This window comes from Silurus meridionalis, chromosome 3, assembly GCF_014805685.1.
Source record: "Silurus meridionalis isolate SWU-2019-XX chromosome 3, ASM1480568v1, whole genome shotgun sequence".
Classification (NCBI taxonomy): domain Eukaryota; kingdom Metazoa; phylum Chordata; class Actinopteri; order Siluriformes; family Siluridae; genus Silurus; species Silurus meridionalis.
Window position 1 is genome coordinate 25,973,187 of NC_060886.1, and position 27,882 is coordinate 26,001,068.

The 27,882-nt window shown below is 35.9% G+C and overlaps 1 protein-coding gene across 1 annotated transcript; it reads right to left on the minus strand.

Moving 5' to 3' along the window:
- Positions 1–510: 510 nt before the first annotated feature.
- On the minus strand, positions 511–27,839 carry LOC124382805 (centrosome-associated protein CEP250-like). The gene is given in 24 exon segments (XM_046845070.1): positions 511–1,123; positions 1,279–1,329; positions 2,489–2,548; positions 3,297–3,467; positions 6,306–6,715; positions 6,718–9,306; positions 10,566–10,693; positions 11,026–11,219; positions 11,556–11,697; positions 12,058–12,167; positions 12,429–12,575; positions 13,160–13,316; positions 16,261–16,410; positions 16,708–16,856; positions 17,198–17,338; positions 18,669–18,837; positions 19,072–19,257; positions 20,636–20,742; positions 23,525–23,690; positions 23,773–23,843; positions 23,922–23,999; positions 25,245–25,376; positions 25,562–25,709; positions 27,760–27,839. Coding segments are annotated over 23 exon segments (5,886 nt in total). The 5' UTR covers positions 25,703–25,709; positions 27,760–27,839; the 3' UTR covers positions 511–886.
- Positions 27,840–27,882: the final 43 nt, after the last annotated feature.

The following is a 27,882-nucleotide window of genomic DNA, read 5'->3' on the forward strand; positions in this document are numbered from 1 at the left end:
CACAGGTTGAACTATTTATGAGACATCTAATAGTAACTAATTGTACCAAAACCCTAGAGAAGGTGAATGAAAGTCAGTAGGAGTAAGACAGAGTACATGTGTGTGAATGAGAGGGAGAGCAGTGGAGTGGTGCGGTTGAAGGGAAAAGAGGTGGAGAAGTTCAGGAGCTGGGGTCAACAGTGCAAAGTAATGGAGAGTGTGTTAGAGAAGTGTAGAAAAGAGTGCAGGCAGGGTGGAGTGGGTGGAGAAGAGTGATAGCAGGAGTGATTTGTGATAGAAGAGTATCTGAGAGAGTGAAAGGGAAAGTTTATAGGACTGTGGTGAGACCTGTGATGTTGTATAATTTAGAGACAGTGGCATTGAGTAAAAGACAGGAGGTGGAGCTGGAGGTAGCAGAGCTGAAGATGTTAAGGTTTTCGTTGGGAGTGACGAGGATGGACAAGATTAGAAATGAGTTTATTAGAGGGACAGCACATGTAGGATGTTTTGGAGACAAGATGAGGGAGGAAGTTCAAGGAGGAGGTTTATGAATGTGGCGAAGGAAGACATGCAGGTGGTTAATTTAAAAGGGCCGATGTAGAACAGGACAGTATGGAGACGAATGATTCACTGTGGAGACCCCTAACGGGAGCAGCAAGAAACAAAGACATGACAACAGATGTGCACATTTATAAAACTGCAGATTTTAATGTTTTAAATAAATAATTTTTAGCAAATGATATAGATTTACCTGAAAAATAATACTGTTTCTGAAATATGTAATTACAATTTTTTAAAACATAAAATGTTACAATTAAAAAGTTAAATATGAGGAATGTGGTGAAGTGTTGCAAGGCACCGTATTTAGCAAAAAAAAAAAGTCTTTGCATGTACATTTGCAGAAAGCTCAATAGTTCATTAGCTGTGACTGAGCAAATTCCTGAGCTCCTCCTCTCAGACTCTTTTCCAGTCTTTGTGTTTCACACTCCAAAACCGGAGAGGCCAGCTGCTTGGACACCAATGTGAGCGAGTCATTCAGGTCCTGCCTTAATGTCTGGAGTGAATTACTATTCCTCAAGGATTGGTGAATGAAGTCCGCCCATTTCTGATGATCGGAAGCTAGCAACAAACGTAACTGGTGAACCTGTGCATTTGTAGACAAGACAAAGTGTTCTGAGTCAACTTATTAATGATCTAGTGTTAAAAAAACAAAAAACAAAAGGCATGGTAACCTTTTTAAAACAAAACTCCTGAATGAATTAGTCTCAGATACGAATAATCTGCAGAAAGTTTACTTACCTGTGCCCTCAGACACTTCAGCTCATCAGCACCAGAAGGACTGCTGTAATCCTTATAGTGATTTAAAAAAAAAAAAAAAAAAAAAAAAAAAATATCACATTTACCATTTTGCACAGATTAAATTTCTTGTACATTATCCTTATAAGCTTGGAGGTGTGGATTGACCTAGTGAGGTCTTCTGAGATACAAACTCCTAGATATTTCAAACTACTCACTCTTGGTCTACTCATCTTTATAAGAAATCAATAATAAATTCCCTTTACTAACGTTATCCTGACCCTCCTCTGATCTCCAGACATGCCTGATGCCCTATTTCTGGATTGAGATCTCATCAATAAGAAACCATTTGCTGCTTCTGAGAATGACTTGACAGACAGCCAGGAAAGCAACGTCTAAGATTACCATGGATGGTACTACAATCTACAATAAATTAGGACTACAACAGTCACGAACTGTTGTTCACTAAACCCTCTACAATAACGAATAAAAATCTCGTGTCACCCAGATGAGTTCTGAATCTGGTTCCTTTCTAAAATCATCTCAAGGAGGATCACCTCTGGCTTACAGGAATGAACACAAACGTAGAAAGACTAATTCATGAATTAAAATTTGTATTCTGTAGAGCTGCTTTATGACAATGTCTGTTGTTAAACAGCTATTCGTATAAATTTCAATTGAATTGAATTCATGGAAAAATTAAAGGCAGCATAACACATTAGTGGGCTACTTCCTCCTTCCTCCCCACTATCTCAAATTGATTATTTAAAAGTCAAGAAGAGTACAACAGTTGCAATATTTTCATGAGCCTATAAATATTATTTATAGTTTGTTGTCAGAATGAGCTATAAACAATTTTTGGTTCTTGCCAGGAAGTTGACAGAACCAACCCAAGAGAAAAGTGGTTTAAACAGAAAAATCTTTAGACTGCCAATATGTTATGTACACATCATGGCTGTTGTGAATTTTAAGTAATGCAAAAATTGTTGCTGTTTGCATGACGTAAGAGATTGTAATGTGCAAGCCTTCAAATATAAAGGACTAGTACAAAGACAGCAAGTACGTAGTAAAAAGGTTACCTTTTATGCCCAAATTTTTGCCCAGTGTATATGAAAACATTTTAGCAAGTAAGGCAAATCTAACGTAGACATGATTTGCTTACTTTGTAGAAACAGAGATTGCTGATTCCTATAATAAGTTGTTTTAGCCATACCTGTATTTCAGCATCGGTCTGTGACAGCTGACATCTCATTTTCTCCCTTTCCAACACAAACTGTTGAAAAAAAGTAATCATGGCTGAGGTAATCTAGTTAAACCGTTCTAAAGGGGGCCTCATGTTTACAGAAATATGTGAGGTGATGATAGTAAAATTCAATTGACAATAAGTGACCTATAGAGTAAAACACAGAAACACCAGTGACTACAGAATAATCAGAATTGGATATGGTTAGCATCTTCTGCAGGAGATATATTTTAAATAAGTAAGATATGTCTTGCATGTCCTGCTGGAAAAAATACAACAATTTGGAATGTAGTAAAAATGTATAGCAAAATCTAAATAATACGAAGCCAACAGAGTCCTAAATTGGTAATTTAGACCACCTTGGAGTAAATACTACTATCTGCTCCTATAGCAGGAAGGCATAGTTTCCGGATAGATTTTTCAGAATATATAAAAGCATCTGCAATCCACCTTCTACATGAGTGTCCCCAGAAACAGTCAGTCAGCAAAAATGTATAATTTATTCTGGCCGACTTGCTGTCCAACAAGAAGTACAAAAATAATATATAACATACCAACTCAGTGAATATTAACCCAGTAAACACTATGTGACAGGTGTATAAAGAGATACAGATAAAAAGATATTTAAAAAAAATAAAAAGTAATAATAAAAAATATATATATGAAATATAAATAAAGCAAAGTTTATTTTTTGCTCTCTAGATAGAACTACAATTAATACAAACTTGTTTTCATTTTAAAAACATGCAGTAAGATCTTGTAGTAAACCTGACTCTACCTGGTTTAAAGCATCTCGTAGGTTTGTTTTCTCCAATCTCAGCTTGTCGTTACGATGTTCTAGCCGCTCATTTCTCTGTTGTAATTTCACTAGCTTCAGCTCCAGCTCAGCCACAGCTCTTTGCAGGGCACACACACGCCCCTGGGATTCCTCTTCAAAGCCGCTTGCCGTCTTGCATAATAAAAACCACAGTGAATAAGACAGGGAATATATAGAGCTACACGTTTGAGCATGTGAACATTTGAGTGGTGGTTCGAGAGTAAAACACATCACCTCAGAACCACCAACCAAACTCTGAGCAATAAATATCACTCACTCACACTCTTTCTATGTTTCTTTAGGGAAACAGATAAGCTTGATCACCATATAATTTATTGTATTTCTGTATATGTATTAGGGGTGTGAATCTTCACTGGTTTCACAATTAGATTACGATTAGATTCAATTCTATATATATATTTTTTTACTGTATTTCCATTTATGGAGACTTTTACTTTAACTTCACTACATTTTAAAGTAAATTTTTTTTTTTACTCAACTACATTTAGTAAAATCAGTCATTCCTTTATATTTGTGTTGATAAAAACTGAACTGGTCCAATACGCAGAAAGCCACCAGTCAGGGTCGAGCTCTCGCTCCATTTTAAACTTTTTTGATTGGCACTTGGTGTATCTACTTATCACCAACATTCAGTTCAGTGTCAGTGCAACAGCAAGCAGAACATTTGGAGAGGAATAAATGATGGAAGAAGAATCTTGACTCGAACTTGCCACAACACCTGTGGCTTTATTTACCAGATGTATTTTTAATTTTTTTTTTTTTTAAGTAGAAAAGGTTTTGGACTCAAAACTTGATTGTTATGTTTCTGGGTTGATGATCAAAAGGTTGGGATTTTGAGTAGGGTTCCTACCAAGCAGGAATATAAATATAGATATCAGGAATAAAGGAATATAGAAATCAATCAATAAATAAAACAAACAAACAAAAAATAATTCACTGTGCTATATGTATATTTAAAAATAAATACATAAATAAAAGGCTTCTTCTTCTACATGAAGAATAACAGCTCTACTAGGTAGAATCAGTCAACAATGTATTTCAATTGCTAAGTGTGTCAGGTGACTCATTTACTTTGAGTTTATCTGAGAAGATCCCATGCACCTTAGGAGATGCTCAACAATCTAGGACTTTATACATCATCAGCAGGCAAGGTACCAAAAACACATTCCTTTTATACTGCTTGTAGTTTAAACACAGCTATGGGGCTTATCAATGTGGCTGCCCTCAACAATAGTATTCTCAAGGGGAGCTAAGAATGGGTGGGGAAACTGTTTTGCAGGCATGGTAATGTTTATTATGGTGCCATGCATTAGGGTGACAGGGTGGATTGGATTTTTAGCTTCACCTTGACAAAACACAGCAATGTGCTCAAGGAGGGAATTGCCAGTCATTCAACTGTAGATAAAAACATATATGGTGCAATGAGGTCAGTAAGTATGCCCAACCCAAATCCCTTCAAATCTAGGATTCATCAAAATAAACATCCTGATCAAGAAAGTATTTTGTGTATATCAAATTGTTTTGGAATGTGAGGGTTAGAGTTAACGCACCTTCTTCCTAAACGGATTCAATTCATTATTTCCCCTTAGAATTCTACAAACAATACTCCATATTGTCAATGAGAAAGAAGTTTGTTTGAAAGCTTTAATAAGTATAATAATTAACAGTCATTGCCATGACACAAAAAATTGAGCTAAAGTGTCTCCCGTTTCAACTGCTCATCAGTGAGATGTTTCTACAACTTGATTGGAGTTTACCTGTGGTAAATTCAGTTGATTGGACATGATTTGGAAAAGCACACACACCTGTCTATATAACATCCCACAGTTAACAGTGCATGTCAGAGCACAAAGAAATGCATGAGAGGGAAAACTTCCAGAAGAACAACCATCTCAGCAGCACTCCACCATTCAGACCTGTATGGTAGAGTGGCCAGACGGAAGCCACTCCCCAGTAAAAGGCACATGACAGCCCACCTGGAGTTTGCCGAAAGGCACCTGAAGGACTCTCAGACCATGAGAAACAAAGATTGAACTCTTTGGCCTGAATGCCAAGAGTCAAATCTGGAGGAAATCAGGGATGACCCTAAGCACACAGCTAAGATAACAAAGGAGTGGTTATTTGACAACTCTGTGAATGTCCTTGAGTGGCCCAGCCAGAGCCCAGACTTAAACTCGATTAAACTGGAGATATCTCTGGAGATATCTGAAAATGGCTGTGCACTAATACTCCACATCCAACCTGATGGAGATTGAGGTGTTCTGCAAAGAAGAATGGGAGAATCTGCCCAATAATAGGTGTGCCAAGCTTATAGCATCATACTTAAAAAAGACTTTAAAAAAGACTGTAGTTGGTGCCAAAGGTGCTTCAAAAAAGTATTGAGCAAAGGCTGTGAATACCTTTTTTTTTTTTTTTATAAATCTGCAAAGATTTTAAACAAAACTTCTTTCATGTTGTCATTATGGGGTATTGTTTGCAGAATTTTAAAGAAAATAATGAATTGAATCTATTTTTGAATAACGCTGTAACATAAATGAAAAAAAGTGAAGCGCTGTGAGCAGTTTGGTTGGAAACCAAACCTTTCAGTGACTATTCCTTATATGCATTACACACATAGAGCATAGTATTGTCTAGATTGCCTTTGCTGTAACTTCAAGATTTCCCCCATGTCCAAGCAGGATATTGCCACCGTGCACAAAGCAAGGTCAAGGAAAACATGGTTTGAGAAGGAACACCCCAATGAATACGTTTGAGACGAATTTAAATACTGGCATGGCCCAGGGTTTCTTGTGTGACTTCTCAGAGTATAGCTCCGATGAACTTGGAACGGCATGCACATATGTGATTTATCAGGTGTCCACATACTTTTGGCAATGTGCTGTATATTTTAAAATTGTATGTATTGCTATCCTTTTGCACTTCAATATCATGCATCACTAAAGTTCTCACCTGCACCTTTATTTCCAGCTGATGGGCTTTTTCTAGATAATGAATCAGCATTGCCTCATTTTTTTCCAGCGATGTTCTTAAGTGATCTCTTTCTTTCCTGAGCTCGTCTGCTTCCTTCTTTATATCATACAGCTTTGTTTGTAATTCGATATTCTCTGTCGTTGTAGTTGCACTTTGGAATTCCTTCGTTTTAAAGTCCTGTGCGTTTTCAATTGTAGCGTTTTCCAGAAACTGTGTCTTCTTCTCAAATATATTATCCCCCAGGTTGGTCATTGCATGTTGTTTTTCTCTGTCAATTTCCCATTTCAAAATGTCTGTTTGTGCATCCATGAGTTGTTCCCCAAACACACAGCTTGCATTTTCTTCTTTAAATTCTGGAATTATTTTCAACTCTGTTCCTTTTTCTGGAATTTTTTTCAACTCGGTTTCTTTCTCTGGAAAAATTCTGTAGCAAATTTGAATTTAACATTTTGTATCTCTACATGTTTTATCTTCTCAGATTCCTTCATTTCCTTCTTCACAGAGTCAGTTTCCCTCTTCTGTCCAAGCTTGTCTTTGACAAGTTCAAGGCTTGCGTTTTTCTTTTCCATTTCACATTTCAATCTGGCAAAATCTTGTTCCTCCAAGGTATTCATCGTTCTGTTCACACCATTCTCCTCCTCTTTCTCAACAAGTTTAACTCTTTTATCATTTAGCTGACACTGTAGTTCTTGATTCTCTTTCTGGAGTATTTGAACTCTCCGTTTTAAATTTTCTGTTTCTTCTCGTGCTGCGCTGATGTCCTCGTCCCTTCCCTTCGTCATCTCTTTTTTCTTTTCCTCTAATACCTTCCTAAGTTTTTCTCCTTCACAATGGCTCTCCTCTAGTAGCACCTTTAAAGTGACCATCTCTTCCAGTCCAGCCTTTAGTCCATCTTTTATTTTTTTATTCTCTATATCCTGTTCTCTCACTATAGTTTCTGCCTTGTTTTTGCTCACAGTAAGTATAATTATTTCTTTTCTCAGTTTGGTCACCTCCGTTAACATTGTGTCTATATCATCCTTTGCTCGTTTTAGCTCGTCTTCTTTTTGTTTTATAATGAAATCTGTTTTCTCCTTTAAAGCGTCAAAAACTCCATCTTTCCTTCTTAAGTCTTCTTCCAGAATTTGAATGTGTTGCTCTAGCTCTATCCTCCACATTTCCTCCTCCCTGCTTTCTCTTAATTTAATCTTCAGCCTCTCCATCTCTTCCTTTGTTTCCTTAAGAGACCACTTCAGATTTTCCTTTTCCTCTTCCCCACTCTCTATGCTCAATTTAAATCTCATAACATTTTCTTCATGTTCTTGCAGAAGCTTTGACTTGGTCTCCAATTCTTTCAACTGTTCCTCAAATTTTATTCGCACCACATTTGCGTCCTCCGTCAAACCTTTGTTTTTGACTTCCAATTCTTGCAATTTGCATCGCATTTGATTTAGTTTATCACTTTCTAGGTGGAGTTTCTGATCATAATCCTTTTGTATATTTTTTTCCTTTTCCAGGACTAATTCTGTTTCGTTCAGTTTCTCTTTCAACATTATCAGTTGCTGTTCTTTATGTTCTAAAATGTCTTTTAGTCTGTTCACTTCTACCTCTCTTTCATTCAGAAGGTTAGTCTGGATTTGGAGTTGATTTTTTTGCTCTAGCATGTTCCTTTGAACGTCTATGTTCTCTCTATCCAGTTCACCAATCTTCACACTAAGCACATCAATCTCTTCCTTCATCTTCTGTTCACCATCCTCCAGTTGATTCCTCCTTTCTTCCAGACTAATCTTTTCTTTTTTCAATTTCTCTAGCTCATCCTTTTCATTGATCATTTTTAACATTGCTCTTCTATGTTCTTCTATTTCTCTGTCCCTCTGCAGCAGCTCCGCCTCTTGTTTTTCATATTCCTCAATCATCCTCTCATGGTCACGGACCAGCTCTTGTTTATTTTTCTTCAGGTTTTTTATCTCTTCGTCTTTTTCTCTCAATTGGTCTGCCAATTCGTCCCTCTCTTGTTCAACAGAAATGTGATTTTCCACTCTGTTAATTAGCACTTCTTTTTCTCTTGCCACATCCCCAGCCTTTTTCTGCCACCACTCCATCTCATTCTGTTTTTCTTTATATGTCAGTTCCATGTCTATCACTTCATTCTTAAGCTTTTCTATGGAAGTATCTCTTTCCTGCAGAAGATGAGACATGTGCTGCTTCTCCATCTTCAATTCTTCCACATTGTCTCTTAGAGTTTTTATTTCATTTTCTTTCTTTTTTAGCTCTCCTTTCAACTTCAGTTCTTTGTCTCTCGCCTCTGCCTCCCATTCTTTTTGTTTAATCTTCTCATTGTTTATTTTATCTATTACAATCTCCTTTTCTTTAAGGTCTAATTTGAGTTTTTCTACTAAGCTTTCCTGCACTCTTATGCTTGTTAGCAATTCTTCGTTGCGCTTGCTGTTCTTTTCTATCTCACAATCCCGCATGTGTAAAATGTCAGCCAAATTGGCATTCTGTTTTTGAATTTTTTGTAGCTCTTCACCGTCTTCCCTCACTTGTTCCAAAATTGTCTCTTTCTCTCCCTCAATGACTTTCACTTTCTCTTGGTATTGTTCAATCTCAGATTTCGCTTCTCGCATGTGCAACTCCAGATTCTTGATTTCTGATAAAAGCCTTTCTACATCTCCATCTTTTTCACCGATCAAGGCTGCAAGCTTTTCGTTTTCTTTTGCCAATAAATCCATCCTGTTTTTTAGAGCCACCATCTCCCCATCTTTCAGTCCCAGCTCAGAGTTTAGAGTCTCTCTTTCTATTTGCCATTTTGTCCTGTCTTCTTCATGGATTCTGTGGTTGTTCAATGTTGTCTGGGCCTCAGTATTCAACCTCTTGATCTCCAACTGACAGATTTCAATCTCCTTTTCACTCCGTATCTGTTCTTCCTGTGTCTCTCTTCTTGCTTCCTCCCTCAGGATTGCGTTTCTCTCCACTTCAGACTGAAGACATTTTATCTCTCCTATAATAAGAAGAACAATAATAGTAGAAATATTAATTTGTTTTATGCCAAAAATGGAATTACAAAAAAAAAAATTTGCATAAGAACAATAATAATAATAATGAATAAATAAATAAAAAAGAAATACAGCACATTTACACATATTACTGTGTAGGTAGTTAGGCAGAAAAATGCTGTATAGGGAGATTGCTTTTACAAATAAGTGTTATTAATTTATTTATCAATTAACTTTTCATTGGAAAATAAATGAAAAGAAGAAAACACTTAGTGTGACCACCTTTTGGACTTTTGCATACATTTGAACAATGGAATTTTTAGAATCAGATTCAGGTGAATGATTAAGCAATTATACCTAGGAGATAATAATAATCAATTTTATGCATAGCTTGAAACACATTTTCTAAAAAAAACCTGTGTAGGAGACTTCAAACTAAGTGAGGAACAGCCAACCTCTGTTAATAAAGTTAGTTTTATGTCACAGGTCAGACAGCATGGTACGATTGAGCATAGGTCTGCATTTCTGCAAATGGTGTTGGAGATTTGGTCCGGATTAATGATGTCATTAGTGCTAAAAAATACAGACACATATTTTCCATCATGCAATACCATCAGGGAGGCATCTGATTGACCCAAAATTTATTCTGCAGCAGAACAACAACCCCAAACACACAGCCAATGTTATTATGAATATCAATATCTGAAGAACAAGGAATCCTGGAAGTAACAGTTTTGGCCCCAACTGCTCCCTGATCTCACTATCAAATCTGTCTAAGATTACATATACACACACATATATATATATATATATATATATATATATATATATATATATATATATATATATATATATATATATATATATATAAAACCATAGACAATGGGTTTACTTTCATTTTTACCTGACTGTAGGTTTGGACCTTGAATAGCTTACAATATATCTAGTGAAATCCAGTTGATTTAAAAAAAGTATTGCCTGGAAAGAGATTAAAAGTATATTGAAGATTTTAGAATAGATTAAAATTTCTTTGAACACATGTCCCATTCTTCTTAACGCTTGCTTAATACAGAATGAATGACAGTTTATTATAAATACCAAAAATATTTAATAATAATAATAATAATTATAAACAAATAAAATTATAATAACTCGCAGTTATATACATAGGGATATCAGAAGCTCCCAAAGCATGGAGAAATAATGTTTATTCTTTTTCATGAATGAGATGATTGAGAATATTAATTGGGGGAAGAAATATTACCATATAGAACATCTTTGGACATCTGGAGTGTGTGAACCTGTGTTTGTAATTGCGCATGCTGAACCTCCAGTACAGAAATCTGTTCCTTTGCCACACAAAGCTGCTGCTGAAGGGTTCCACTTAATTTCCTAAAAATAATTAACATGGCAGAATAGTGTTCATTTATTGGTGTAGTTATGGAGGCATTTGCATATAGCATTTGGAATCACTTGACTGTTACAACACTAAACAGTGATGAATTATTTTGACTGGCAAACAGCAGAAGTAAAAAAAAAGGTCATACTGTTCATGAAGAGCATGCTTGTGAGAATTATTCCTAATTATATCTATAATACAACAATTTCTACAATCTCAATTTGTGCATTTTTTGTTTTGCTTATGACATTAATGTAACTTGCCTTCACTTATATAGAATGTTAGACACCATAAATCATCTTTTTTACCTGATCATCAGTTTTACCTTAGCTCCTCACAGTCCTGTTGTATTTCCTCCTTCTCCTGACCCAAACTATGCACTTGTTTCTCCAGTTTTTGTTTTTCATTCTGCAGTGCTTCGTTTTCTCTCTGCGTTTTCTTCACTTGGTCGATCGTGTTTTCCAGCTTCAATTTAACCGTATCCAACTCCTCACTGACACTTCTGTACTGTTCACACAGCTGAGCACAAGGACAAACAGGCTTCAGGTTATACAATTGCAGTGTCCAATCATAGAAAAGTGCAAATAGGTTTTGTTTATTTTTCATAATTAATGCTACTAAAAAGTCAAAAATAAATTCATAATATCCAGCTTTATTAGGTCTGGCAAGCAGCACTGCCATGGGCTCCAGAATACCCTAAAATATTATACTATTCATTTTTATACAATGACTATTGACTATAGAGTTTTTTTTATGATTAGGTTTGCTCATACAAATAAATACACATGACCATGGTAATGGGTTTCACTAGTTTTGGACTAGCCACTGTCATATTTTAACTCTTTTCCATCCCACCTTCTCATTTTTAATTTCCTCATCAGTGAGGGCATTCGCTTTGCTCTCTTTTTCATCCGTCAGTGTTTGCAGTTCCCCCACCAGTTCTCGTTCCCTTCCTCTAAGTAGATGAAGGGAGTTCAGATCAGCATTTCGGCAATCCCTAAAGTATATTTGGCATAGAGGTATAGACAGACAAGAAGACTTTGGTGATTCAGAAAGGAGACGATGTGTCCAAACATTTGACTGTTACTCAAAATCAATGTTTAATTGATAAAAATAAACTAGTAACACTTTTATCATTGAAAGAATTCTTACTTTACAGCATTTTTTAACACCTACCAAAAACCTTCACACAGTACTATATATAACCTTTTTTTCCTAAAATTGTGTTGCGTTTGCAATTGTTTGATATGCCTTAGATTTTGTGATGCTTCTTTTGTGACAAAAGACTGAAGATAAATAAAAAAGACAAATCTTCATAGCGTCCTTTGTTTATTTCACAACAGTTACCGTGTCTGACCTTAACTCTTTGTTTTCCTCTGAAACAGCATTCAGCGCCTTCTCCAGAGATGCTACATCTGATCTGAAATGCTGCAGCTGCAGTTGAGATTCAGTCAACTCTTCCTCCAACTGGAGGGACAAACCAACAACCCACACACAGACAATTTTTTACCATGTTTGTAAAATCCAGCCAATGACATATTACTGATGTAAAGTAACTCTACACTTACACAGACACAACAGCAAAAGTCACTAATACAAACTGCTACATAATGATGAGTGGATAAGCACATGGTGTTGTATAATAAATATTGTGACCTATGTGCATAAGCTGAAGGCATTTACTGAATGAGACTCCACGAGCTAAAGGTGAGCTAAAGATATAAACACCTGGAGATTCCGGGCACTGAGCTCTCTTTTATCCCGTGTCAGTGACTCATTGAAGGAAGCCATTTTTTCCAATGAATCACATGTATCCGCAGTTTCCCTCTGCAGCAAAGTGTGTGTAGAGGAGAGTGTGAGCAGAGACTCGCGTGTCTAAAAGACAGAGAGACAGAAAAGAGACTAATCTTGTAACAATGGAAAAACTCTGATGATAGAAATTTAAAAATTCCCCAAACCAAATTGTTGTTTATTGTTTATTGACTTTATCAGCATCATTACAGGTACCCTAAGAGGTTTGTCATAGGGGAACACTGAATTAAGAAACTCAAACGGATGGTTATCCTAAAAAAAGATTCTTATCAGATTTCAGGGAGCGCATCTTGCTACCCAAACACATGAGGCAGCCATCTTGGGCGCCAGATTCCCAGTAGGAATCAGATGTTCAGTAGGGATGAGATCAGAGCTCTATAGCAGGTCACTCAAGATCTTCCTCTCCAAAAAAGGTTAAAAGGATTCTGAACGACATGCATTTGCCAAAAGTTAGCGAGTGTGAACAGAGTCTCTGAGTCACGAACGCTTGAACCGAATATGCTACCAAACATCTCTTAAAAACTGCGAATGATCTGAACTCAAACCAGAAATAAACCACACTAATACCTGCTACAAAAAGTTTGCTGTTTAGTTTAAAAAGGTTACTAAAATGTTAGAAAAAGGTGTTAGCGTTGTTTATACTTTACCTTGGCTAAAGTTTCCCGACAGTCTGCTAACTCTTTCTCTGCACGTGCCTTTTCCAGTCGCTCTTGCTCCAGTGCCACCTGCAGTGAATGGAGCTCTGTACGAGTGCGACTCTGTTGCTCATACAAATTGGCATTTTCCAAAAGACCTGCTTCCATTCTGAAATACAAATAGTATCATTGGAAACCTGAAACTTCTCTTTCATTCTATCCATCACTATACACAAACATGTCTCTAGTCCTTTATGGTTTTTCCATTTACATGATCTGTTTTTCCAACCACCTGTCTATTTATCTACCTGTGCATAAACCCATCCTGCCCTCCATCAATGTAGACATAAGCAAAGTTTCCAGAAAAACAGTGTTCCAGGCAAAAAGTTCTTCATCAGCTATAAACAGTGTGTTTCTGAAACCAGTTGATAGATAAATTCAATGAATTAATAAATCACAAATGACTCATATAGGCACTGAAATATAACTATTTTCTGGGTAGAGAAATCATCAGTTATTGATCAGGAAAAAACTCGACTTGATCACATTGTAGACATTAATCATTAGGTCCTGTGGGTGCCAAAGTAGAAAAGTTCACAGAATTTATGTTTGGGTATGTACCTCGGTTTTTAAGTCACGTTTCGTTTACATTTTGGTACGGTTAGGGGAAAGAAATGCAAAAAATTTAATTGCCGTTTTTTTTAATAACGCAATTTATAATAATTAACATTGGTGGGGTCCCTGGTGGTCTAGTGGTTAGGATGCGCCGCTCTCAACGCTGCGGCCCGGGTTCGATCCCCGGTCAGGAAACCAACCCCAGCCACTCTTAGTGCTGGTCCCAAGCCCGGATAAATGGGGAGGGTTGCGTTAGGAAGGGCATCCAAACATGCGGATGATCTGCTGTGGCGACCCCTGATGGGAGAAGCCGAAAGAAAGTTTTTATAACAATTAACATTGGTGATCAACGGTATTTGAACAGTTTAAAATTTTAAAACAATTTTAAATGAAATGCCTGCTTGGTTGAATAAAACTTTCTTTCGGCTTCTCCCGTTAGCGCCACAGCGGATCCTCCGCACGTTTGATTTGGCACATGTTTTTACGCTGGATGCCCTTCCTAACGCAACCCTCCCCAATTTATCCGGGCTTGGGACCGGCACTGAGAGTGGCTGGGGATGGTTCCCTGACCAGGAATCGAACCCGGGTCGCAGCGGTGAGAGCGCTGCATCTTAACCACTAGACCACCAGGGGACCCTGCCTGCTTGGTTGAATATCAAATAAAATTGTATAATATTTGATAAAAAAAATAATTAATCAAATTTATGCAATACACTTATTAAATTGAGTAAAATAAAAAAATAAAATTCAATAAATGTAAAAATTTAATTAAAGAGTTTTCAGTTGTTAGACCCGATTTGGGTAATACAGATGTGTATACAAGTGTGTGTGTTTTACATTTAATATTCCATTATTATTATTTATTTTTTAGCATACTTTAACAAATGTCTTCATTCCTTCCATCCTTCTTTCATTCTCTCCCTCAGGAACTGTCAGGATTTTTTTTCCTTTTAAGAGAATTTCTTAAAGCTGGACATCAAACTCTAAAGAATCTATAGCACAAGTCAAGTTTGTACATAAAAATGTACAAACTTTTATTATTGTATTATTCATGTAAAGTAGTAAATAAAACATTTGACAAGTAATTCACAATTGTTGTTGAGTTTACACTACAGTACATGTACAATTCCCCTTGAAAAAGAAACCATCAAAAGGAGAGAGTCAAAACCTCGCCATTTTTTGTTATCCACGAGGGGTCATAGAACGTAACCCCCACGAGTATTGAGGTTGCACTGTATATGTATATATAAAGTATTAAACATGTCACCATTTTTCTCAGTAAATATATTTCTTAAGGTGCTATTGACATGAAAATTTTCACCAGATAACAACCTATGCAGTCCACACATACAAAGAAATCAAACCATAGATGTACATAAATTATGTGTAATAATGTGAAATGACACAGGGAAAATGTATTGATCACATGAAGTAAGGGAGGTAAAAATGCCATGGAAAGCCAAGACAGCAGCTCAAATCAATCAGTAATTAGAACGCAATCCTGCCCCGTGTCAGTGCAAATTAATATCAGCTGCTTCAGTCCCAACTCATGGCCTGTAAAAAGGTGTCCCATTACCAAGGTGTCACACAAGAAACATCATGATGGATGAAAGCAAAGAGCTCTCTCAAGACCTTCACAATCTTTTTGTTGCAAAACATACTAATGGCATTGATTATAGAAGGATTTCAAACCTTCTGAATGTTTCAGTGAGCACTGTTGGGGCCATAATCCAGAAATGGAAAGAACATCATTTTAACATAAACCAGTCATGACCAGGTGCTCCTTGCAAGATTTCTGACAGAAGAGTAAAAAGAATATCAGAAGAATTGTCCAAGAGACACCACTTGTGAAGAGCTTCAGAAAGACCTGGAATTCAAAGGAAGTGAGCATTTTATGTCAAGCTTCAAGAAAATCCTGACAGTTCCATATATCGAGGGAGTGAATGAATAAATGATGGAAGGAATGAACATAATTGTTAAAGTATAATTAAATTAGAACAATGGATATCTTTAAAAAATTAAGAATTAAATGTAACACACACACACACACACACACACACACACACACACACACACACACACACACACACACACACGTATTACCCAACAGACGTAAATTATTTAATTTATTTTTTTCATTTATTTAATATTATTTAATTAATTTAATTACTCAATTTAATAAATATAATAAAAAAGTATACTGGCATTAATTACATGTATTCTATTTTAATAAAATATCAAAATATTGTTTTATATATTTTTTAAACAAGAAGGCACTTTCTAATATTGTTTGCATTTCTTCACAACTAATAGAAATTGAACCAAACTGTGACTTAAAAACCAGGATATGCACCGCATATATACACATAATATACATATATATGTATTTTATATATTATATTATACAATATACAGTATTATGTATATTATATATTACACATATGGAAAGAAAAAGTCAGATAGACATAAGACAAAATATGTTTTTAAAAGGTGTTTACTGTTTCTGTCGCTCTCTCTCTACTCCACTCCTCTCCTCATCCTCCCTCTCTCTCTCCTGTATCAACCGTACATTTTCTTTCTTGAGATCTTCACTGCGGCGCTCAGATTCATCCAGCTGCATCTTCAAACTCAATGTTGTTTCCTTTTCACTGCAAAAAATAGACACACATTGAAGTTCAACAGAGGCTTAAGAGCAGATAGATCAAATCCAGCATTAACTGAACTATCAAAGTTCCAAACCAATCTCTAAAAGAACGACTAAACGGAAAAAAAAACAACGGAAAAAATTAAATAAAGTAATTAAAATAAATAATAATTATATATATATATATATATATATATATATATATATATATATATATATATATATAAAATGTATGTGCTACACAACAAAACAAATACATTTTAATACATATTTCAGAATATTGAAATAGCATTTCACCCACTTTCTCAATAGACTATTCATCTGTTTTAACTCTAGAGCTTCAAAACTGGCTTGTTTCTGAAGATCCTCCCTCTCAGTTTTAAGCTCTGTGATTTGCTGCTGCAATGATTCGGACTCCACTCTCAACCTCTGCCACTTTCCTTCAGCTTCCTGGAAAAAAAACCCAAGAAAACAAAAACACTACAGTAATAGCAATATTTTTCATACTTAAAAAAAAATAAACCACCTGATAATCCAAAATTTTAAGACTAAAAAAGGGAAACAAGCATTTCTACCCTTTTAGTTTTAAAAAGAGTAAAGGACAGTATAATAATAGGATTAGCTGTGAAGTAGAAGGGTATGGCAAGTATCTAAAAAACAGGTGAAGAAAATCAGCTGAATATGTAGAGAGATAGGTAGGTAAGTAGGTGCACATAAGTGCAATGTACATATTAAGAAATTAATTTAAGTAATATTAAATCAAATAATTAAAATCGTTTCTGATTACTCACCCGCAGTTCTTGGTGTCCCCACTGGAAGGCACCCTCAGCCTCAGAGATGACCCACAGAACAAAGTGGAGATCGTCACTGAGCACACCATTTGGAAAAACTCTTTTGTGTCCGTCTGACTTCTGAGAATCCAGAACCCTCTCCTGTTCATTGGGGAATTGTTTAATATTGATTATTGATTATTGGAAACTATTAGTTTAATTTGAAAAAGTTAAATAAATTGTTTAAATAACATTCAATTTTAAGTGTAAGAGAGGCATTTTGTAAAGTCAGTAGCACATTAGCAAGCAATAAAATTAGTTTTACAAGGTAAGTAAAACTGAGTGAAGCTCACTTATAGAAAGCAGTTCAGATAGCAAAATACTAGGGGTTTAACGGTACACGGTATACAAATTTATGTACCCCAGTTTTTAAGTCACATTTCGGTTCAATTTAGTTATAGTTAGGGGGAAAAAAGCTAATTATTATTATTATTATATTATTATTATTATTATTATTATTATTATTATTATATTTGTACACATTTGTATTTAAACAGTTTTTAAAACAATTTTAAATAAAATGCCTGTTTGGTTAAATAATATATGAAATTATATTTTATTATATTTTATACAAATAAAATATATAATAAAATCTATAAAAAATAAAATAGAATAAATTAAATGAATGCAATAAATGTTTATCATATTGATTAAATTGAGTAAATAATTACATTAAATTGATCAAATAAAATTCAATAAATGGAAACATTTTTCTTTCAATATTTTACATTTGTTAGACCCCATTTGGGGAATAGAGATGTGTGTGTGTGTGTGTGTGTGTGTGTGTGTGTGTGTGTTTTAAATGTAACATTTAATTTTCTAAAGATATGATCTACTTTAATGTTCTATTCATTTTCAACATACTTTAACAAATTCTTTCATTCACTCCCTCAATATGTGGAATTGTCAGGATTTTCTTCTTTTAAGAGAAATTCCTGAAGCTAGACATAAAACGATGAAGGGACCGAAAATCCCTGTACCAAAAAATTCTGGTAGGAATACATGTACCGTTACACCCCTACAAAATACACAACTTGCCAGGTTGGAAACAATAGTTTTGCTCTCTACAATGTATTTTAAGCTATAAACTATATCACATACACTTCAATTACATGGCACTGAATTACAGGGTGTATTTATTATTGGTTTCTACATGTTGAATTACTTTTTAAAAAATTATATACTTGTTATTTTGTTGTAATGTAAGGTACATTTTTTATTTAAAGATAAATACTTACTGACCAAAGTCTTGTAGAAATGAAAACAGAATTGCAGGAGGTACTTTGGGGTATTTTAGGTATTTTTTTATATAATTTATCTATATATTAGTAAGTATCCATCTAATGATGATAAATCAGATGAAGGAACTAATGAATTAACTGTACGTCTGTCCGAATGGTTATGGATCCAGAACATGTTGATGCCATCTCACCAATTTTCTGATCGCCTGTGTGACTGATTCAAATTTTCTTTCCATTTCTCTGCATTTCTCTTGGAGGAGCTCTTGTTCTTTTTCCTCTTTTTTGTTGTTGCTTTTTATTGCCTTCTGCCTTTGTCTCTCCAGCTCCTGAGACTTTATAATAGCGGTCAAGTCATCAAGTCTGGAAACAGTAAATCACAATTAAAATGCTATGACACTTTAGTTAGCTTTCAAATCAGCAAGTGCTGAATCGGTTATATTTGTAGTAACAGGACCGCCATGGTTCACTTCTGATTCAAAGCAACGACACTGAAGAAATCGGTTTGTTTTGATTTACTATGAAATGACTTCTAAATTAATTCAAGACATTTTAGTCATGTTTTTTTTAATAAATGTAAAAATCGTATTTGATTACCTGTTTTTAAGATTCTCCATGTTCTCATCATGATCTAACTCGGCCAGAGTCATTGGTCCAGAGGTGTTGCAGAGAGGAAGAGGAGGAGGAGGAGGAGAAGGAGTTGAAGAAATAGCAGAGAAGACATTCAAAGAGAGAAAAGTGGATGACAGGCGAGTGAACTCTGCTCTCAATTCCCATAAGTCTCTAAAAATATGTAAACAAAAGATTAAAAACACTTGAAAACAACAGATCTGCTAGCACATTGTTTTTGTTAAAATTATATTAAATTATATTACAGTCATGGACAAATTTGATGGAATCCCTCCATATAAAACAAAACCCCCCCACAATTTTCACTAAGATAACTTAATAAATAAACTAAATTGTTGTCATTTGTTTCTATACCTTGTCTAGATTTAATTTTGCTTTTGATTCGGAAAAATTGAAAAAAAATGTAAATGACGGTCAAATTTGCAGGTTCCACTGTAAAAAAATATACAGTGCCCTCCACCAATATGGGCCTTTTGTAAATATGAGCAATGAATGCGGTAAAATGTTTTAATAATCTAACATTTTGTTTAAAAAACTCTTAAATATATGTGTGGCACAATTATTGGCACCCTTTTACTCAATATATAGCAAATGCCTATAAAAAACATAAAAAGGAAGAACCATCCTTCATCTAAATTTCACCAGATCCTTCAAAATCATTTATCATCATTAAACCATTTGTGTGTTTATTTAGATCCATGTTCTAGATCATTCCCTGCTGGAAGACCAACAAATGTGTCCATGTATGTAATTTATGTTTTTAAACTAAACAGCAAACACATAATTACGATGGAAAACAAAGGCTAGAGTAAGTGTTCCAACGTAACAATGCAACTGGGATTCTGTCGTCTTCTTCTTCTTCTTTCGGCTGCTCCCATTAGGAGTCGCCACAGCGGATTATCCGTCTCCATACCACCCTGTCCTCTACATCTGCCTCTTTCAAACCAACTACCTGCATGTCTTCCCTCACCACATCCATAAACCTCCTCCTTGGTCTTCCTCTTTTCCTCCTTTCTGGAGGCTCCATCCTCAGCATTCTTCTACCGATATACCCCATGTCCCTCCTTTGCACAAGTCCAAACCATCTCAATCTCGCCTCCCTCACCTTGTCTCCAAAACGTCCTACATGCGCTGTCCCTCTAATAAACTCATTTCTAATCCTGTCCTTCGTCACTCCCAACGAAAACCTCAACATCTTCAGCTCTGCTACCTCCAGCTCCACCTCCTGTCTTTTACTCACTGCCACTGTCTCTAAACCATACAACATCGCAGGTCTCACCACAGTCCTATAAACTTTCCCTTTCACTCTCACAGATACTCTTCTATCACAAATCAATCCTGTCACTCTTCTCCACCCACTCCACCCTGCCTGCACTCTTTTCTTCACTTCTCTTACTGTAAACTAATTTTTTTTTTTTTGTGTGTCCAAGCCGAACTCAGTGTCAAAGCCTTACAGTGTTAATGCCAGTGACAGAACACCCCAAAGTCATAAAACAAAACATGCTAATTCAGTGAAAATACTCATGCTCACTTGTCTGTTGCAACTTTGACTGCATGACACTGGCGTCTGAGAGCTACGACTTTGCTCCAGAGCGCCATTAGCCTTGAACGCTCTGCTTCCATATACCCTGAGAAAACCTGCAAAACACATCAGTTGCGAACAGAACATGATTTATTATTTGAATCCTTTTACTAAATAAATATGATATACAACATATTAAAATACCTTAGTGTAGTATTAAGATGGGCCTTACGTTAGTTCTCTAAACACACATATCTATGTTGTATATGGAATGTCATCTCGGACACATCTCTGGTTACTATGTCTTCTTACCCAATCAGGAACAGTTTTAGCTCAGGTTATTTTCATATATATATATATATATATATATATATATATATATATATATATATATATATATATATATATATATATACACACACACACACACACACAGTGAGGAAAATAAGTATTTGAACACCCTGCTATTTTGCAAGTTCTCCCACTTAGAAATCATGGAGGGGTCTGAAATTGTCATCGTAGGTGCATGTCCACTGTGAGACACATAATCTAAAAAAAAATCCAGAAATCACAATATATGATTTTTAACTATTTATTAGTATGATACAGCTGCAAATAAGTATTTGAACACCTGAGAAAGTCAATGTTAATATTTGGTACAGTAGCCTTTGTTTGCAAATACAGAGGTCAAACGTTTTCTATAGTTTTTCACCAGGTTTGCACACACTGCAGGAGGGATTTTGGCCCACCTCCACACAGATCTTCTCTAGATCAGTCAGGTTTCTGGCCTGTCGCTGAGAAACACGGAGTTTGAGCTCCTCCAAATATTCTCTATTGGGTTTAGGTCTGAGACTGGCTAGGCCACGCCAGAACCTTGATATGCTTCTTACAGAGCCACTCCTTGGTTATCCTGGCTGTGTGCTTCGGGTCATTGTCATGTTGGAAGACCCAGCCTCGACCCATCTTCAATGCTCTAACTGAGGGAAGGAGGTTGTTCCCCAAAATCTCGCAATACATGGCCCCGGTCATCCTCTCCTTAATACAGTGCAGTCGCCTGTCCCATATGCAGAAAAACACCCCAAAGCATTATGCTACCACCCCATGCTTCACAGTAGGGATGGTGTTCTTGGATGGTACTCATCATTCTTTTCCTCCAAACACGTTTAGTGGAATTATGACCCAAAAGTTCTATTTTGGTCTCATCTGACCACATGACTTTCTCCCATGACTCCTCTGGATCATCCAAATGGTCATTGGCAAACTTAAGACGTGCCTGGACATGTGCTGGTTTAAGCAGGGGAACCTTCCGTGCCATGCATGATTTCAAACCATGACGTCTTAGTGTATTACCAACAGTAACCTTGGAAACGGTGGTCCCAGCTCTTTTCAGGTCATTGACCAGCTCCTCCCGTGTAGTTCTGGGCTGATTTCTCACCTTCCTTAGGATCATTGAGGCCCCACGAGGTGAGATCTTGCATGAAGCCCCAGTCCGAGGGAGATTGACAGTCATGTTTAGCTTCTTCCATTTTCTAATGATTGCTCCAACAGTGGACCTTTTTTCACCAAGCTGCTTGGCAATTTCCCCCGTAGCCCTTTCCAGCCTTGTGAAGGTGTACAATTTTGTCTCTAGTGTCTTCGGACAGCTCTTTGGTCTTGGCCATGTTAGTAGTTAGATTCTAATTCTTATTTGCAGCTGTATCATACAAATAAATAGTTTAAAAATCATATATTGTGATTTCTGGATTTTTTTTTTTTTAGATTATGTCTCTCACAGTGGACATGCACCTACAATGACAATTTCAGACCCCTCCATGATTTCTAAGTGGGAGAATTTGCAAAATAGCAGGGTGTTCAAATACTTATATTTTCTTTACTGTATGTATATATATCACACACACCGTATTTTTCTGACTATAAGCCGCTACTTTTTTCCCATGCTTTGAACCCCGCGGCTTAAACAACGAAGCGGCTAATTTATGAATTTTTCCTGGGTTTCACAAACTTCAAGCCAAAAAACTGAACCCCATAACCTTAGACCAATGAAATTTCCGAATGGAAACGAAAAAACACACCTCACCTGTGTTCTTAGCTGCACGGCTTCAGGAGAAAAAACTTCCATCGGGTGATTTTTAAACGCACAACGATGCCAAAATATAAACTCCCGAGAGAAATAGTTGTGAAAGGAAAGAGGAAGTGAACAATGACTTTCTTGGTCAGCTACTGTTTAGATACAAGCCGTTGTAGCGTTGAGTCTGGGTGAAGGGAGAGCTTACTTCTGGCATGCTATTCCCAAAATACTGCTATGCTCCTAATAGAAGCGCAACATATTTCACCCATTACACCGTGTGTAACGTGTCTTTCGTTAAAGCCTGTGTAAAGTACATTAGTGTAGACACCTGCGGTTTATAGACAGGTGCAGCTTATTTATGTTAGAAATAAAAATATTTGTCAAATTCAGTGGGTGCGGCTTATATATGGGTGCGCTTTATTGTCCAGAAATTACAGTACTTCTCTGTTATCTGCATTAAATTGAAGAAGAACTTATGCGCCATTCTGTGTGCCGTGTGATTCTTCCAGGATCAGAAAAGACCCCCTGGGCATCGAAGATCACGTGGGGAAACCTCTCCATTAATTCATTTTTTGCATGATAAAAATCACTTAGCCTATGTAGAAAATCCTTATATTTCATGACTATATACAGCTAGTTAACATATCGTTTGTATTTATGGTGACATAAAATACACGGTAGCTATTTCATTATAATACCATCAGAACTATGGGTTTCACACCAACAAGGTGAGTACTTAATGTAACAATACATCATTTATTTGTTATATTTCGATTAATTTGTATGCAGATCTATGAAAGGTATCCTATGAGATTGATTTCAGCGCCAACCTCTTTCTCTTTGTTCCAATCCATTTCTTTTTGCTCCGCTTCCTCCACCGCTTTGGACCAATCAGCAGTCAGTTTCCTCACATCATCCTGCAGCGCTTGGTTTTCTTCTGCTGATTGGCTGAGCTGACTGCGAAACAGTGCATTGACTTCAGCCATTGTTGCACTCCTGCACAGGGAGAGATTTTAGGTCAAATCTCGTTGTTTGAACTCAATTTAGTAATAATAAATTCATAAATACAATCCCCCACCTCTGCTGTTCCTCCTCTAGCCTGATAAGGGTGGTCTCCAGGTTACTGCTGCGCTCATCTAGCAAAATTCTCTACAAATGTAGAGACTAAGGCTTTATACACTATATTTATTTACCACATATTGGAAAGAGGAAGTAGGATATGTATACCTCTCTGACTCTCATTTCTCTCTCCTCAATCATCATGTCCTGCTGCAGATGTTCACATCGACTCCTGTACTCCATCACCTAACACGCACCCAACAAGAGGAAATATGTGGTATTTATGTGGTATGCCTATATTCATACACCATGGCTCATTTTCTTGAGATGATACTCTACATGCCTTTCAGCTAAACTGTTAAGTGCATTAGCAACTTTTAGTTTCACTCCTTAAATAGGATCCAATTTGAATGCATATGAAATTAATGACAAAATTGTCATTTTCATATTATCATTTCTGAAAGAAATTAAATCACTATTTAACTAGAAGTAGAATTTCCCTCCTGTATAACATTTTAAACTACATTTATGTCTTCTGGCAGACACCCTGAGCAGGGGAGGGTTAAGGGCCTTGCTCAAGGGCCCAGCAGTGGCAGCTTGGTGGCGGTATTTGAACTTGTGACCTTCTGTTCCAAAGTTCATTGCCCTAAACCACTGAGCTACAACCACACTGAGCTACAGAACTTATAGAGTAGCTCTTTCTAAGCATTTTAAACTGTCATATAACTCACTAAGACAACTTATCAGATAAATGACCAATTTTATAAATATCATTGGAGTAGGGATTAACCAAAAAAGATTAAACTCTGGAATTTAAATATGATTTACATTTTACACACATTCACTCATGTGTTTTAAGGTTGTCGTTACAGCTTGTGCATTTTTTTATGCTTTATCTTAGGTCCTATGCTTTAATTCATTTAATTGTCTCAATGCAACTCTTTATATAGTGTGGTAAAAAAACATTTAAGTGTGATAATATAACAGTAAATATTATAACTTCAAAAGAAACTATGTTTAAATTACATCATCTCTTCATACATATAGATTTGTATTTAAAAAATCAAGTTTTTCCTGTAGCATCGGGAATGAGGACTGTTCGGGTTTTTATATAAATGTCTCTTTTTCAGTAATAACACAACTTCTGTTTGTTAGTTGGTTTCCCCCAAAGCTTATCACCTGCTACTTTCTATAACAGAAGCTGTAAAATGCAATTTTTCTCAAATATACACCAGAGTCATGAACATGAACACAATGATGCAAGAAAAGTATACAAAAGCAAAAAACATTTACCTGCCCAACTTAAAAATCAAAACGGCATTAAAAAAAAACATATACTTTCTCTCTCTATTTGTTTGAAAAAGCATAAAATCAACTTCAGTCTTTACATAATAGCAAAAAAACAAGAAACAAAGAGAGTATAGTTAGAAATATTTACTACTCTGTCTGATAAAAATCTAGTTTGTGTAGTGGAAGTGTGTGTTTTCACACCTTTTGCTGTAGTTTCTTGATGAGCAGAGCCTGTCTTGATTCTCGCTCTTTTCCCTCTCTCAGTTTCTTTATCCATTCTCTCTGATCACTTTCCCAATGAAGAGATATGGATGAGTCCAATTTCTGAGTCAACTGCATACACCACACACACACACACACACACACACACACACACACACACACACACACTTCAATTTAATAGACTACAATGCCATTGGATTAGCGTATGACTCGTAGGTTGATCTGGCTGCATACATGAAAGGGGAAAAAACACTGTGGGTGAGTAATATAATATGACGAAATATTTCTTTTCTGACCCGTTCAGTCAACACATTCGTTCGAGATCGAAGCTCTTCTGTCTCTGCTCGACTCTCTATCAGCTCTTCCTCCAGTCTGGAAAGCTCTGACCTCAACTCCACCCTTTCTGCCTCCCAGCCAATCAGCAACTCAGACTCCATGAAATCCCTATGGAATAATAATATTAACAACATTTAAAAAACAAATAAAAATTATAAACATGTAAAAAATAAGAATAGGTTCAATTAAGTCAAAATGCGTGATGACTGTGTGCCAATAACAATCTAGTCCTCAATACCCGAAACAACCAAGAAACACATAGTGAATCTGTAGTGATCCGACCTTGAGCATTAACCGTGCCGAAGAGAGAGAAATTACAACGTCTCCTTTTTTTTTGCTTCAGAATAAGAAAATACTTATCTATCTCCTCATATACTGGTCAACCTTTATGTTGTACCACTGAAATGCTCAGTCCCATCAAATAAGCTCTCCAGCAAGCAGTGAAAACTTCACAGAAAAACACTGCCTGTAAAAGGTTAGAAGTACAGTCAAGGTCTCCTTTCCCAACCATGGCATGTTCACCCTCCTGCCTTCAGAGAAGAGCTCGAACATCCTATACTGCCTTTGCAGCAGGATAAGAAAAAAGGTTCTTCCCTCTGCTCTTATTATTCTGAACTGAAAAAAAAGGAAAACCTTTTCTTCTTGCACAAGAATTATTTACACTATTGCACTACACTTTATGCTTGAATAACTGTTACAGATTACAACTGCTAATAGTTTTATATCTTAATCACGGAAAATACTTTTTTTATAGATTTATCTTTATAGTCACATATTATTACCACCATATCTTTTATTGTCATTTGTACTCCTGGACAGAAATACATGTTATTGTCTTTTCTATAACTGCATCAGGCTTCAGGTGATTCATCAAATCATTGATCAAATCAGAGGAAATGAGTTTACAGTGTGTTTCACAATCTGTGACCCACTTTAATTGAATCCTAGGATTACATATTGTAATTCAATTCACAAGCACTGAGCAAGAAGGACCAAAAAAACACCTTGTGTGTGTTACAGTTTCTCTCAGTTGCTTTGGAGCATTTCTCGAATCATCCTTAATATTTGCAAACCAGTAAGTGCATTTCTCAAAACACTGTACAAACAACACAAAACATTGGATTTCTTGCAAAAGCCTATACTTCTCTCAAAATCCTCAGTTCATCTCTCAAAAGTGAGTATTTGTGTCAATGAACATTTCATTCCCATCAGAATGAAAAATCCTTTTGTCATTGTTTACAAACAAAATCATCAAAATGTTGAGTCATGTTGTCAGTATGATGGTGCACAGTTTCAGTATTTCTTGATATAAACTATGGTTTGGATCACAGTGAGTGAAAATTAAAAAAAAAATCAAAATCAAAATTTGACTTCCTTTTGTTTGGCATCTATGAATTTCAGCAGCACAAATTGATTTATTTGATTGCATATTTGATTTATATTGATTGCAAAAGACCGAACAGGATTCACACTTTTACTGTACTGTACAAGCGTTCATATAATTCTTTGTTTTACTCTGTCTGTATTCACTCTCTAAATGAAGGATCACAAGATTGACCTTTGACCTGTTTTAGAGAACTGCTTGATTATCGGTTGATCTAATGTTGTTCACTCGCCTTTATTAGTGACATTCAAGATTCATCTGCACAATTTATCAATTCAACACATTTACAAAAAAAAGGTTTAATAGAAATTTTCGATGACAGATGATGACAACTGGTTTAACCATATTGCATTCAATTACTTATACAATGAACTGATGCTGAGATGTTTTGGAGTTTAAAACTATTCAGGTGAAACCAGTATAATGTATTTTGATCAACATAAACATAAACAACTGATAATGTAGGAAACAGCAGACAATCGATTAAATGAATGAAGAAATGTTCTTATGATGAACACAAGTGCCTACATGATGTGGAGGTTGAACAAGGAGTTTTGAGAATTTCATTCTGAGAAAAAACTGTAATATCATTGTCTGGGTATCGGTCTGTCTGTGATTCGACATGTTTATTTTGGTTGTATAATAATAACATTTAGAAAGAAGAAACAAGGAAAACCAACGAACCTGCACTGAACCGTTCAAAGATGCATTTTTAAAAAGAAACACAGTCATTCAGCTCACATTTAGTGTCAGATTTGTCTTTTATTTGCTCACCTTTAGAAGAAATCAGTGGGTAATTCCCGAAAATAGAAAACTAATAAAAACCGTATTCTCTTCTATGTATAAACACTTATTCTTCTTCTGTGATTATTAGTTTGAAAGCGCAGGGAGATTTGT